Source organism: Chiloscyllium punctatum, chromosome 32 (genome assembly GCF_047496795.1).
Source record: "Chiloscyllium punctatum isolate Juve2018m chromosome 32, sChiPun1.3, whole genome shotgun sequence".
Lineage (NCBI taxonomy): Eukaryota > Metazoa > Chordata > Chondrichthyes > Orectolobiformes > Hemiscylliidae > Chiloscyllium > Chiloscyllium punctatum.
In genome coordinates this window covers 3,425,230-3,441,537 of record NC_092770.1, presented here as the reverse complement: position 1 = coordinate 3,441,537, position 16,308 = coordinate 3,425,230, and the positions used below count along the sequence as shown (strand labels likewise).

The 16,308-nt window shown below is 41.2% G+C and overlaps 1 protein-coding gene across 1 annotated transcript in view; it reads left to right on the top strand.

Annotated features, from left to right (window-relative positions):
• The first annotated feature begins 3,147 nt into the window (after nt 1–3,147).
• The window catches only part of asz1 (ankyrin repeat, SAM and basic leucine zipper domain containing 1), a 76,360-nt gene continuing 63,199 nt past the window's right edge, over nt 3,148–16,308 (top strand). Inside the window, exon 1 of the mRNA XM_072552681.1 lies at nt 3,148–3,279. Coding sequence (XP_072408782.1) covers nt 3,148–3,279 — 132 coding nt within the window. The remainder of the gene's footprint in view (nt 3,280–16,308) is intronic.

The window sequence follows — 16,308 nt, the reverse complement described above, 5'->3', positions numbered from 1 at the left end:
CAGGATGTTGCCTGGTATGGGGGGATTTAGCTATGAAGAAAGGTTAGATAGACTGGGCTTGTTTTCACTGGAATGCAGGAGGTTTAAGGGAGACCTGATCGAAGTTTATAAGATTGTGAATGGCATGGATAGAGTAGAAAAAATTAGGTTTTCCCCTGGTTGGAGAGGTCAATTACTAGGGGACACAGATTCAAGGTTTGTGGGGGACAAGTTCAAAAGAGATGTGCTAGGCATGTTTTTCACCCAAAGGGTGGTGAGTACCTAGAATGTATTGTTAGAGGAGATGGTGGAAGCAGTCACAGTAACAACATTCAAGAAACACCTGGATGAATACATGAATAAGAACACAATAGAGGGATATGGAGCCTGTAAGTGAAGACAGTTTTAGTACGGAAAGTCAAAATGTGTCAGTGCAGGCTTGGAGGTCTTAATGGCCTTTTCCTGTGCTGTATTGTTCTTTGTTCTTTATCCACAGTTCTTTTGATTTTTTGTCTTTGTGTTATCTCCTGGGGTGAGGAACCAGTTATTCCAGACAGTGTCAACTATTTCGTACTGGAACAAATTACTGCAAATGCTGCAATCTGAACTGAAAACAAAAATGTTGGAGATTACTGCAGGTTTGAGTCTAGAGTCTAGATGACTCTTCATTAGAGCTAAAGTGAAGTGTGGAAGGAGCAGTGTTAGTCCAATAGTGGGAGGGCCCCACTTTTCATCCCACCAGCCTCAGCATTCAAAGGATCATTCTCTGCCATTTCAGACAACTACAGCAGAACACCAAAACCAAACACATCTTCCCCTCACTTCCCCTGTTTGCATTTTGCAGGGATTGTTCCCTGCAGGACACACTCATCCATACGTTGACCACTAACACCACCTCCCATTCCCACTACACCTTCCCATGTAATCACAGAAGGTGCAACACCTGTCCCTTCACCTCCTCCCTGCTCACCATCCAAGGGCCTAAACAGTCATTTCAGGTGAAGCAGCATTTCATCTGTATCCTCCAATCTTGTGTATTATATTCACGGTACATAATGTGGCTCGTTCTACATTGGAGAAACTAAACGCAGACGAGGTGATTGCTTTGCAGAACACCTCCGATCCGTGTGCAAGCACGACACCCAATCTTCCCATAGCCAGTCATTTTAACATAGCATCCTACACGCATGCCCGTGTATCTGTCCTCAGCATCGTGCAATGGTCCAGTGAATCACACTGAAAAATAGAGGAACCACATCTCATCTTCAGGCTAGCACTTTACAACTTTCTGGACATAATATTGAGTTCAACACCTTCAAATTGTGAACCCATTCCTTCCCTTTCTTCTAGCTTTACTTGTTACATTCTCTGTCACCACGTCCTCTCTATCCTCCCCCCACCCTAGTGGGATTGTCTGTTCTTTCGAGTTGGGCAGTTGAATACACCACTGTTCTGAGTTGAGAGTGGGATGCTGGAAAAGCACAGGAGAATTGACGTTTCGGGTAAGAGCCCTTCATTAGGAATCAGGCTTGTGAGTCAAGGGGTGGGGAGATAAGTGAGAGGGGTGGCAGCTTTGACAAAGGGTCAATTAGACACAAAACGTCAGCTCTTTTCTCTCCTTACAGATGCTGCCAGACCTGCTGAGATTTTCCAGCATTTTCTCTTTTGATAAATGAGAGGGGGTTGGGGCTGGTGGGTGGGGGGGGGGGGGGTGGAGGTAGCTGGGAGTGTGATAGGTAGATGGAGTTGGGGTAATGGTGCTAGGTCGGAGAGGAGGGTGGAGCGGATAGGAGGAAAGGAGTATCGACAGGTAAGACAGGTCACAAGGGCAGGGCAGAGTTGGAAAGTTGTTCAGCCATTCTCACATTCTAAGCACTTAATCTGAACTATCAACATCTTTTCTCCCCCAACACTTTACACCCCACCACCATCCACCATGGGAGGGGTTAATTATACCCAGGGGAGGGATTAATTAAATTCAAGGGGACTGAGGGTAATTATACCCAAGGGGGCTGGGGGTAATTACACCCAGGGAAGAGGTTAATAATATCCAAGGGGCTGTAGGTAATTATACACTGTGTTTGGGGGCAATTATTGCAAGGAGTGGAGTAATTATACCTAGAGCAGCTGGGGCAGTTATACCCTGGGGGGTTAATTTACGCTGGGGGTTAATTTACCCAGGGGTGTGTGTGAGGGTAATTATACCCCTGCCATTAATTTACCCCGAATGGGTGGATGTGGGGGTAATTAAACCTGGGGGTTAATTTACCTGGGGGGTGTGGTGGTAATAATACACTGGGGATTAATTTACCCAGGGGAGTGTGGGGGTAATTATACCCTAAGTGTTAATATACCCGGGGGAGTATGGGGGCTAATTATACCCTGAGTGTTAATTTACCTGGGGGGGGGGGGGGTGGGACATAATTATACCCTGAGTGTTAATTTACCTGGGGTGGGGGGGGGGGGGGTTGGGGTGGGGGTAATTATACCCTGAGTGTTAATTTACCCGGGGGGGGGGGGGGCGTGTGGTGGGTAACTATACCCTGAGTGTTAATTTACCCGGGAGGGGTGTGTGGGGGTAATTAAACCCTGAGTTAATTTACCCGGGAGGGATGTGTACGTAATTATACCCTGATGATTAATTTACCCGGGGGGGGGGCGATGTGTGAGAGTAATTATACCTTGAGTGTTAATTTACCTGGAAGGGGCATGGGGGGGGGTGTAATTATACCCTGAATGTTAATTTCTCAGGGGTGTGGGGATAATTATACCCTGAGTGTTAATTTACCCGGGGAGGGGGGCAAGTATACCCTGAGTGTTAATTTACCCAGGGAGTGTGTGTGGGTAACTATACCCTTGGTTTTAATTTACCCGGGGGTGAGTGGGGGCAAAGTATACCCTGAGTGTGAATTTACATGGAGGGGAGTAATTATACCCTGAATGTTAATTTACTTGGGGGCTGTGGGGGTAATTAAACGCACAGCCCCCCTCATGTAAATTAACACTCAGGGTATAATTACCCCCAAACCCCTGGGTAATTATACCCTGAGTGTTAATTTACCCGGGGGGGGGAGGTGAGAGTAATTGCCGATGGGGAGTGTGTGTCAGGATCCCCCCCCCCCGGGTGATGTGACCTGACCTCCCGCCGCTGCTGCCGCCGCCGCTGTCATGGCGGCCCGAGCCCTGTCCCCGGCCCGAGCCCTGTCCCTGACCCCCGCCCGCTGTGTCGCTGCTGGAGCAGAGACGGAGGACTCCGACGATGGCTGGTACCTGGGCTGTGACACCTACGATGACATCCAGGTAATGGTGAGACTCACAAAACCCCGAGCCGGAGAGAAGGAATTACCCCCCAAACACCCACCGGGAGGGGAGGGGAGAGGGGAGGGGAAAATACCCTTACCCTCCCCCCACCCCCCCCCCACACACACACACACACAGAGGGAGAGGGGAAAATACCCTTACCCCCCCCACACAGGGAGAGGGGAAAATACCCATACTCCCCACACAGAGAGAGAGAGAGAGAGAGGAAACTACCCTTACCTCCACTCAGAGTGAGAGGAAAAAACCCTTACACCTACCCAGAGAGAGATGAACATACCCCTACCCCCACATAGGGTGAAAAATACCCCTACCCTCATCTAATGATAGAGGAAAAAAAACCTGTACCCCACGCATTAAGAGGGACAGGAGAGATGCCTGAAGTGCTTATGAGATATTTAAGTGCCATGTATTGTTATTTCACAATCAGAATTCGTAACTTTAGCTCACAAGTATTGTGGTGATAGCATCCTTTTAACACGAAGTCTTCAAAAATTATGTAAAATGAACTCTTATCACTAAATTCTTTCACTGCATCATGAATAATTCATGGACTACTTATCTTCCTGATACCTGTTGCCTCTAGGTGATATTGTCCTAAATATAAGGGCAATTGATAAATTGATTTTTAACTTTGTCCACCCCAGTCCAACACCGGCATCTCCATATCATATATTGATAGTGGCCAGCTTTATCTTTGTGGTGTTGCTCCATGTTGTGACTGAGTCAAAACATCCGACTCATGAGTACAATGGAGACCAAAGCTATTATCTTCAACCTAACATTAGCACTATGACTGTACCACTGACTGTATTGCATTCTTCAGGGACACTCAGGCAGAATCATACATTGTGAAATCTTGTCATTCTGGTCAATTCAGGTCTGAATTTCAAATGTCATATCTTTCCTGTTACCTCGACTGCTGATGCACATCACAATATTGCCTGTGTCAGTCCTTCTGCGTTTGGTATGCTTCCCTTTATTGGTCAGAGCATTGAGTACAGGAGTTGGGAGGTCTTTTTGCGACTGTACAGGACGCTGGTTAGGCCACTTCTGGAACATTGCGTGCAGTTCTGGTCTCCTTCCTTTCAGAAGGATGTTGTGAAATTTGAAAGGGTTCAGAAAAGTTTTACAAGGATGTTGCTAGGGTTGGATGATTTGAGCAACAGGGAGAGGCTGAATAGACTGGGGCTGTTTTCCCTGGAGCTTTGGAGGCTGAGGGGTGACCTCATAGAGTTTTATAAAACCATGAGTGGGGGAGTCCAGAACTAGGGGGTGTAGGTTTGGGATGAGAAGGGAAAGGTATAAAAGGGACCTGAGGGGCAACTCTTTGATGTAGAGGGTGGTGCATGTATGGATTGAGCTGCCAGAGAAAGTGGTGGAGGCTGGTACAATTGCATTATTTAAAAGGTAAATGAATAGGAAGGATTAGAGGGATATGGCCCAAATGCTGGCAAATGGAACTAGCTTAGGTTGGGATATCTGGTCGGCATGGACGAGTTGGACCGAAGGTTCTGTTTCCATGCTATACATATCTATGACGTTCTAAATGCATGCAGTTTTGATTTGCTAGCCTTCCATCCTCCAAAATCTATGAAGTCCAACTTTGCCATAAAGTGTATTTAAGTATTATGAATAGCATTAGAAGTGGAAATCACTGTTTCACAGAGCTTGGTAGACAGTTCCAACAGATGGCAGTGAAGTACAGAAAAAAAGGCAACTAGAGTTTGTATAGTAAGGGCATGGAAAGTGTTTATGTAAATATTGATTAAACATATATATTATGAATTTGACTTTAACTGCTCAGATGGTTAATTTATTGATGCAAATTGGGTGTGCACGTTTTTGAAATTATGCAAAACCGAAAACGATCAGTTTTTTTAATATGTTAGTGCTGTTGTTTTACATTGAATTCAAGCATTAATGCTTTGGGCGTTTAAAATTTTCAATATTAAAATAGTGTTCAGGAACCAGGATTCATTCCTTTTTGGAATGTAAGCATTTTGGTATACTATGTTTTAGTTTATTCATTTTATACTTGTAAAAGTACATAATTAAGGTTTACATAAATTCAAGGGCAAAGGGCAATCATTTGAATCAATAGTGATAGTATGTGTGTATAGCTGCCGAGTTTTCTCATTCTTCAAATGGGGACAATCTATGTGCAGAGCTTAATAATTTGTCCATACGATAAAATCTAAATGCAGTCAGGCAGATAAAGGAGCTTCATAGCCCTTTGCATGTATATCTTAATTTAGTTTTTAACTTTATGCGAATTTAGCTCGATCAAATGTTTTGCTTTAGCTATTAACAAGAATTATATATTTTACAAACCTTGTCCAGTCTACTGAGGGTACTTTTGTCCAGAATTTATTGAGTTTGGAACTTGGCGCAAATTTTGCTTACCTACTGAACCATCAATATTTTTCCATCCCTGTCCTGCCCTATGGCAGTCCTTGCACTTGAAGAGTTCTGTACTCAACAGCAAATGGTCAATAACTCTAAACTAGCCAGTTGGTTAGCACAACAATTAATTGGAGCCAATAAAAGAATGTTGTAAAAACTAAAGTTAACATTGTAGGAACAAGGGTTAAACTGGATTTTTGGGCTTTCCTGGGGCTTGCTTATTTGTTTTTGAGTGCTACCTTTCCTTACTCACTAATGCTTTAATCATGTTAGCTGTTGTCACATAGTAATAATTGAAAAGAGTGGCGCTGGAAAAGCACAGCAGGTCGGCAGCATCCGAGGAGCAGGAGAATCGACATTTCAGGCATAAGCCCTACTAGGAATGTGACAATACCTTCCGTGTTTTTGTTGGTATGAGATAATTGGATTCTTGATGAAGAGCAATTAGTAGAATTAAACCACATGATCAGTAATTGTCACCTTTCTATTTTACACTGAAAAATAAAAAATAGGATCATGAGGAGGCCTTTTGACCCTTCAACCTTGTTTCACTGTTTGATATGATCATGACTGATTATCCAACTCGGTCCCTGATCCGACCTCACCCCCACCTCCCCACCCCCATAGTCTTTGTGATCCCTTTAATCCGAAGAACTATACCTAACTCCTCGAAAATATAGATGGGGACCAAGTACAGTACCCCAGTAACCACTGCCTGCCACTTGGGATTGGAGATGGGGAAGAACCATTTATTTCTACTCTTTATTTCTAGTCTGCTAACTAGTTCATCTATCGCTATCACTACCCCAATCACATATACATTAATTTTACATGTTCATTTTGTGTTGGTCCTTATTGAAAGCTTTCACATCCACTGGCTCCCACTTGTCGATTCTACTAACTATATTCTTAAAAAAATTCCAGATTTGTCAAGCACGATTTCCCTTTCGTAAATCCATGCTGACTTTGTCTGATCCTTTCACTGTTTTCCAAGTACTCTGTTATTTAATCTTTCATAATGGACTCTAGCATCTCCCCCCGCCCCCAACCGATGTCAGGTTAATCACTATATAATTTTTTGTTTTCTCTACCACTTTTTAAAAAAACAAAGGTCATATTAACTATTCTCCAATCCAAAGGAACTGTTCAGCCTTTGTAGAATTTTGAAAGACGATCAGCAAGGCACCTACTATTTCTGAGGACACTTCCTTTAATATGCTGGGATGTAGATCATCGGGCCCTGGGGATTTATCATTCTTCAATCCCATCAATTGCCCAAAGCTGTTTCCTTACTAATATTGATTTCCTTCAGTTCCTCCCTCTAACTAGATGCCGTGTCCAGTAATATTTTTAGGACTTTGTGACCTCCTTTGAGAGAGAGAATATCTGGCACACAAGGATTGCTTTAGTGTTATACTGTTCATACTATCTAAATTGGCACAAGGCAATAGTCACAAGTAAACAGCAAGTTTTTTTCCCCCAAAATAGCTGACAACACTTCATAATAATCATAGTAATTGGCATTACCTCAGTGATTCCAGTTTTTCCTGGCTTCCAGTTAACTGAATATTCCTTTGTTGATGGGATTTAAATCATTCTCTTCCTTTCACAATCTCCCTTGCTTTCTCCCTTTGCAGCTGCTGGCTTCTCTCCATCTCCCCTTTACAGTGACTTGCTTAATTGCTCTCCATCTAGTCTCTCTTTCAGTCACTCTCCCACACCTCCCTTGCAAACACTCCATTCTCTCCCCCTGCCCCTTTGCAACTATGTGCTTCCCTCCCCTCCCTTTGCAGCCCCTTACTTCTGAAATGCTCCCACCCACTCTATGTTCCACCCAAAATTTGCATCCACTGGCTAATGCCTCAATTTTATCAATTGCAGGCTTCTCCCACCATCTCTGGTCTTGCACAACAGACCAGCTGGGTCCCACTGCACCCACATCCAAATCTATCATCAAAAGACGGGAACGAAGCAGCATGTGACGGGAGAGAAACAGCCTCTTTTAAAAGTTCTCAGTTCTAAGTATAAGCTTGGCGTCTTCTTAATTGGTCATGATATGTACGAATAATTTAGATGAGGGAACTAAAGCGTAACTTCTCCAAATTTGCAGATGACATAAAGTTAAATAGGAGGGTAAATTATGATGAGGATGCAGAGATGCTTTAGTATGATTTACACCAATTGAGTGAATGAATGCAGTGTATTGTGGATAAATGTGAGGTTTTCCAAATTGGTAACAAAACAGGAAGGCAGACTATTATCTGAATGGCAATAGATTGGGAATGGGAAAGGGAAAGGTGCAACAAAACCTGGATGTCCTTGTACACCAGTCAGTGAAATTAAGTATTGAGGGCAACATGCAGTGAATAATGCATATATGTATTGGCATTTGTAGCGAGAGGATTTGAGTACAGGAGAGGGATGACTTGCTGCTATTGAACAGGACATTGATACCACACCTGGAATGTTGTGTGCAGTTTTGATCACTGTATCCGAGAAAGGTTGTTCTGGCTATGAAGGGAATGCAGCAAAAGTTTATCAGACAGATTCCTGGGATGGTAGAATTGACATATGAAGAGAAACTGCATAGGTTAGGACGATATTCACCAGAGTTGAGAAGAATAAGAGGGGGAAGCTCATAGAAGCCTATAAAGTTCCAGCAGAACTGGACAGGGTGAATGCAGGAAGGATGTTCTTGGTGACCAGGGATCACAACCTAAGGATCTGGGAGGGGCCATTTAGGACTGAAAAGAGAAGTTTCTTCATCCAGAGAATGGTGAACCTGTGGAATTCTCTGCCACAGAAAAGCATTTGAGGCCACATTATTCAATATTTTCAAGAAAGAGTTTGATATAATTATTCGGGCTAAAGGGATAAAGGATATCAATAGAAAGTGGAAAAGTGGTACTGAGTTCGATGATCGATCATGATCATATGGAATGGCAGAGCCAATTGGCCTGCTCCTATTTTATTTATTTCTGTGTAATGGAAGGGTGGTAATTATTGAAGATATTGTTGAATTCATCTGGAAAAAGAAGTTATTTCTGAGTGTAATCAATTTAAGTGTGCTCAAGGCAGAAATAGATTTTTGATTAGTAAGGGAATCAAAGCAATTAGAAAATTATAGGGAAAAGGCAGGAGAGTAGAGGTGAGGATTACAAGATCAGCCATAACTATATTGAATGGCGGAGTAGGCTCGAAGGGTTGAATGGCCTACTCCTCTTATTTTCTGTGTTTCTGAAGTGGCAATCTCTAATACTTCACATTTGCAAAACTGAATAATAAATGTGTGCATTAAAAATTCTTAAGGAGGTTTCTCTGGTTTTGTTGGCTAAATCAACATTCACAGGAGCTGTATGTATCAGCAGGATGGTGCATGTTTGATGCTGAGTCTACACTAAGGGCAATGAGATTTTGCATGTCAGTGTCAGGGAGAGGAATCAACTAGAGTTCTTAGGATCAATCACCATTGCTAGGAAATGCACTTATATGGAGATCAGGGTGAGATCTAAATCTAGCTTGGTTATGGGCTCAACCTGGTTGATTGTCTGACTTTCTGTCAGCACTTGCTGTCTTAGTACACATAAAGAGTGGCCATTTGGACAAGGTACTTGAGGACACCCACTGTGCTGGACCATGTACCAGTAAGAATCAAGCTTTCAAGACATGAGAAAATTAATGGTAAAAAGGGGACAAGATCAATGTAACTTCAACATTTTATTTTAAGTTTTGGAGCTGACCAGGTATTTGAAATCATCGTTTGGTTTTATTGTCTGCTTAGTGAATGGATAACAAGGTTCATGGTGGACTAGTTAGTAAAGTTAGATCACATGGGACTCAGGGTGAACTTGCCAATTGGAGACAAAATTGATAGTGAATGGTTGTTTTTCAGACTGGAGATCTGTGACCAGCAGTGCTCCACAGGAATTGGTGTTGGGTCCACTTTTGTTAGTCATTTATAGAAATGATTTAGATGAGAATATAGAAGGCCTGGTTTGTATGTTTGCGGATGACACCAAATTGGTGGCATAGTGGACAATGAAAGTTATCTAAGATTCCAAACAAATCTTGATCAATTGGGTCAATATGCTGTAGAGTGGCAGGTGGAGTTTAATTTGGGTAAATGTGGGGTTTTACATTTTGATAAAACAAACAAGGGCAGGATTTGTACAATTAAAAGTAATGCCTTGGGTAGTGTTGGAGAACAGAGACCTAGGGGTTCAGGTACATAATTCTTTGAAGTTTGCCTCACATATAGATAGGATGGTTAAGAAGACAATTAGCACACCTACCTTCATTGCTCAGACCTTTTGAGTGTAGGGGTTGGGATGTTGTGTTGAGGTTACACAAGATGTTGGTGAGGCCTCTTCTGGAGTACTGTGCCTAGTTCTGGTCACCCTATTATAGATAGGATAAGTTGGCTGAGGGCTGGGAAGAGATTTACCAGGACCTTGACAAGAATGGAGCATTTGAGTTGTGAGAAGAGGCTGGATTGTCTGCGACATTTTTCACTGGAACATAGAAGGCTGAGAGGTGACCTTGTCAAGTTTTATAAATCATGAGGGTTATAGATAAGGTGAATGGCAGGTGTCTTTTCCTTAGGGTGGGGGATTTCAAGACTAGGGGATATATTTTTAATGTGAGAGCAGAGAGATTTAAAAAAGACATGGGGGGCAGTTTATTTTACACAGGGAGTGGTCCGCGGGTGGCATGAACTTCCAGAGATTAACAACGTTTAAAAAACACTTGGATAAATACATGAATAAGAAATATTTGGAGGGTTATGAGCCAAGTACAAGCAGGTGGGACTAGTTTGGGATTATGGTCAGCAAGGACTGATTGGACCAAAGGATCTGTTTCTGTGCTCTATGATTCTATGACGCTATGACTCATTGTATGATAAACAAACTGCTTTAATAGCTGCTTGTTCAAATTTACAGTTGGGATGAATGAAATTTTTGTCAGTGCAGATTTTTTTTAATCAAATAAGTTTACTGACTGCACTTTTAGTCCTTGTTGTTCAAGGACCTTAAATGTTATTGCTTGTTTTAATTCCTGCCCACAGGTTGACTGACTTCGCATATCAATCTTATGGCTTATATTTCTATAACTGCGAGGTTCCAATCTGAATCTCTGGCATCTGTAAAAAAAACTTCAGTGCTCACTCTGCTGAATCAAGCTTCCTTTCACAAGCAACAAACTTGTAGGTCCAAAGACAATCAATAGGGCTACATATCTCTTGCTGGAGAAGGGAGCCAGATTTAGGCCAGTAACAGCCAGTGCTGGCTAACAGATATTGGTAACTCATGTCTAAATTAACATGTTTCAAAATAAAAGCACCATATTCTAAATTCCATCTTAAATGTAGCTTTGTTACTTATTAGAACTGTTAAGCTGCAGTTTATTTTTTAAGATCTTGTTTGCAGTAATAAGGGAGAAAAGTTCCAGGTGGGAGAGTTATATTTGCAAGTTATAATGTAAATGTCATTTGTAATTTTACAAGTATATGTACGTCTCAACCTTTAGCATTGTAAGGGATTTATTTTGCATATACAATAGTACACGCAGTTCACTTTCTGCTACTCAATGAGCTGGCAAATTAGACTAACCGTACTAGCTTTATATTTCCTTGATGTCCTTGGCATCTGAAAGAAAGGTCTATTGCAGCTACATGTTTGTAGTCAACTATTGTACCTGAGTATAGTAGTTAAGATCAGAACCTCTTGATAATTTACCTCTTAGAATTTTGGAAAGCATTATTTAATGGACTTGAATGCTTTAGGCCTATTTTGTAAGTAGCTTTAAAAAGAACACCTCCAGTTGTTTACTTAATTATGTACACTTTGTTCATAAGTATGCAAAATTAATCCTAACATGTCAAGCACCAACAAATCTTATGAATAATTGTCTGTGTTTTATCATCTAGTTTATATAATATTACAGTACATTATTGCTATATTTGCACATCTTCAAAGTTGGGTCATTTTAGTGGCATGTACAATTTTTTAAAACTCATCATCCTCATTTGTAGTTACATTTTCATCTTGTTTTGTTTATGTAGTCATGCCAAATTTTTGAAAGAAAATGCAAGAAGTCTAATCCTTGTATTAATGTAATCTTAGTGACGGTAATAGTAGCAATTTGCCTTTTCGGCTGCAAATGTAATTGTTTTAGTTTTTGTAAGTACTACAACATTTGCTGGCTTTTCCCATGATTTACCAAGCAAGATTTTAGGTTTAAGTTATATAGAGAAAATCAACTCCATTAGATTGTGTTTGACAGCATTCCAAAATTCTCAGATATTGCTCAGAAATTCCAGTGGTTGGATAGCTGTTTCTGTGTTGTAGACTGGAGTTGTGCATTGGGACCTTGTGGAGTTTTTGACACAGCTGACCGAGGAAATTGTCTGGGAATTGAAACTTCTGATGGGCAATTCCCATTGGTGCAGAATCTTCTGATAAAGCTCCTTAAGTTGGAGAATTCTGTGGATTCAGACTTGCTTAAGCTTAGTCATCAGCCAGGAAAAGTTGAAGGATTTAGTATCATTCTTGGGTAATTATTAAACTGGATTCCTGACCCACCATTGTCCCCTTGCCATTATACCCTTTGTTCAACCCAAACCTTCCTGAATCCAGACCCACCTTCCCCTCCTCAGCCTTTCTCAACAGTTATCCACTTAGCTAGCATCCGAGCCCGCTGATCCACCTAGCACTCTAGTACCTTGTCCAACTACCATGCTATCCCTCACTTACTTTAGTTATGCCATTCCTCAGTCACAATGGCTTTGGACCTTCAAACAGTTCCAATCCTGATATACAAAAGCAAATGTCATCTTGGCCTGCACTGAGTGTTTTACTTCCCTGTATCCTCCATATTCGGAATAGGCCAGGTTCAGCATTCTGGCTGGAAGATTCATCAACAGGTAAGTGGGTAACCTTAAAAGGTTGAACCTGTTCAAACCGTCATCAGAATTTCTGAGCCTTTGCAAGAGAGGCAATCATTTTGCACAACTCAGTACCCACTTTCACAGTTCAGCTCCTCCACAATTACTGCAGTAATGTTTCCTTTTACCAAATTTGCATTGAACATTGCAGATCAACATTTCAGTGGCTAGATGGAAACAGTGTTGATATGGCTGGTGTCTCTCCAGCATTCTTTTGACTGGGTCCAAAATGTGAAATTAAAGCAATGCCTGGTAGTCACAGTTTTTGAAGATTAAATGTTTTCACTTTGCTTAAAATGAATCAGTTGCCTTTAATTTATAATTCTAATCGATTATATGACCATAAGGCATAGGAGCTGAAATAGGCCATTCAGCCATCCATTAAGGTCATGGGTAATCTGATATTTCCCAATTCTATTTTCCTTCCTTTTCTCTATAACCCTTGATTCCTTTATTGATTAAAAATCTATGTTAGCCTTGAATATACTGAATGACCCAGCCTTGACATCCCTCTGTGGTAAAGAATTTCACAGATCCACTACCCTCTGAGAAGAAAAGTTTCTCATCTCTGCCCCATTATTCTGAAATTATGCCCTCTGGTCCTACAGTCTTCCACAAGAGCAGATGCCCTTCTCGCATCTCCCCTGTCAAACATCTTAGGAATATGTTTCACTAAGGTCACCTGTTATCCTAAATTCCAATGATTGCAGTCCCAACTTACTCAACCTCTCCTCATAAAGTAGTCCCTCATGCCTGGCATTAACCCAGTGAACCCTTTCTGGACAGCCTCCAATACCAGCATACCTTTCTTTTGATAAGCAGCACAAAACAGTTCACAGTGTGCCAGTTGTGGTCTGATTAGTCACTTATGTAGTTTTAGTAAAACCTCCTTAGTTTTATGCTCCATTCCCTTTGAAATAAAGACCAACATTTCATCTCCCTTCCCTATGACCTGCTGAACATGGATGACAGTTGTTTGTGATTCACGATGAAGACTCAAATTCTTCAGTACTTTCCTTCATGTTTCTCCAGTTAAATAATATTCTGCTTTTTCTTTCCTGCCAAAGTTTGTAACCTCACCTTTCCCTCATTATATTCCATCTGCTAAACTTTTGCCCTTAATCCTGTTGAATCTTCCTATATCCCTCTGTAGACTCTGAGGCATCCTTATCACGTGCCTTTCCACCTGTTTTTGTGTCATCTGCAAACTTGGCTTTATACATTTGCTTTGCTGTTCCAAATCTTTCATATATACTGTAAATAATTACAGCTCCAGCACTGGTCCCTATGGTACTCTACTAGTTACACATTGCCATCCTGAAAATACCCCTTTATCCCAACTCCCTCTTTTAATTATTAGACAATCCATTATAACATACTGTCTCTAAGATCGTGGCCTGCTATTAAGTAGCCTAATGTGTATACCTCATCAAACACCTTCTGAAAATTCGGTTGTACCCACCACTCTCCTTCATCTATCCTGCTTGTTACATCCTCTCAGAATTCTAATAAATTGGTTAGACAGATTTCTCTTTGTGAAGCCATACTGACTCAGCTTAATCATGTTATGTATTTCTAAATGCTCTGCTTTCAAATCCCCGATAAAGATGCAACATCGTTCCAGTAACAAGTTTTAAGCTAACTGGCTAATAATTTCCTGTTTTCCTTTTCTCCTCTTTTTACACAAAGGTTTTACATTGGCAGTTTTCCAGTCCTCTACGATTTTTCCGGAATCAAAGGATTCCTGGTAGATTACTGTTAGTGCATCCACTATCTCTGTAGCTACTACCTGTACTATCCTAGGATACATTCTATCAGAGTGAGAGAACTTTTCATTCCTTAGCCCCATAGTTTCCCACACTCATTCCTCGTGATTAGTTCAACTGTTTATTTCTTCTCTTCCTTTTGCCCCTTGACTATTTTGTAATTTTGAAATGCTGTTAATGTCCTTTACTATGAAGACTAGTGCAAAGTACTTATTCTTTTCCTCTGTGTTATTTTCTGGCTCCACATTATTATTTTCCCAGCTTCATTCTCTGAGGGGCCTATGTTTACTTCTGTCTTCATTTTTGAATATTGAAAAAAGCTCTTTCTAGCTGTCTTGCTGTTACTTGCCAGTTTGCCTTTTTTTGATCTTTTTTTTGTTGGTTTATAAAACTTTCCCTATCTTCTGACTTACCACTAATCTTTGCCTTTTCTTTCTTCTTTCAACTTGATGTTATCCTTAACCATGGTTAACCAGGGAGGTTATCTCATCACCCTTCCTAGAATCCTTCTTTACTGGAAGACAGCTTTGTTTTGAGTATTTCTTTGTTAATATTCAGGCTTTTGGAGAGCATATAGTTTGGAATAGGACAGGATGCTCTCTGTTTCTCTTGCTGCAGCTGATAGAGCAATATTTAATGGGTGGCATTGAATATCTGAGTGTGGGTACCAGAATTTATTAATCACCAATTCTGGTTTATAAAATAGTTGGATATTTAAAAGTGAAAGCAATGTCAGATTTGTCAGTTATTCTAGATATTATGGACAGCTATGGACATAACATTACACTAACTGCAAAAAGGTGTTCTGGCTATGAAGGGAATGCACGAAGGTTAACAGACTCATTTCTGGGGTGGCAGAATCAATGGATTCACAACACAGTGATCTTAAAACACTCGGTGACCCTCAACTTTGTTCAGTTGTTCCTCACCAGACTCCACAAATCTGCTAATTGCAGTATGTCCCTAAAATAGCTGGGTGGTACCACTCACTAATGAACAACCATTCATCCAACACTTATGGATCTATAACGGGGCCTCCACTTCCTTATCAGCATTTTGTTCTTAATGTAGTAGCACACTGCAACTCCTTTCGCATCTACCTCAAAATGAGCTAATTGTGCTAATTGATTTATTTTAGGATCTGCGTTTTGTGCCTCAATTAGTGATGTCCAACCAAATACTCCCTCTGAAGTATCTTAACCTTTCTATCCTTTTGTTCGTGGAGTCGTTTCAACCTTTATTTTAATTTAACCAGCACTCTGATTACCCCACAAGTAGGGAAATTACCCAGAATCTATTCCTGTAATCGTTCTGTTTCTTGAACCTCCTTTGAGCATTCCACAATTATGGACAAAGCTATGACCTTTAGTCCCTACAGATTACAACAGGATCTTGACTAGATGGGCCAATGGGCTGAGAAGTAGCAGATGGAGTTTAATTTAGATAAATGTGAGGTGCTGCATTTTGGGAAAGCAAATCTTAGCAGGACTTATACACTTAATGGTAAGGTCCTAGGGAGTGTTGCTGAACAAAGAGACCTTGGAGTGCAGGTTCATAGCTCCTTGAAAGTGGAGTCGCAGGTAGATAGGATAGTGAAGAAGGTGTTTGGTATGCCTTCCTTTATTGGTTAGAGTATTGAGTACAGGAGTTGGGAGGTCATTTGTGGCTGTACAGTACATTGGTTAGGCCACTGTTGGAATATTGTGTGCAATTTTGATCTCCTTCCTATTGGAAAGATGTTGTGAAACTTGAACGGTTTCAGAAAAGATTTACAAGGATGTTGCCAGGATTGGAGGATTTGAGCTATAAGGAGAGGCTGAACGGGCTGGGGCTGTTTTCCCTGGAGCTTCGGAGGCTGAGAGGTGACTTTATAGAGATTTACAAAATTGAGGGGCA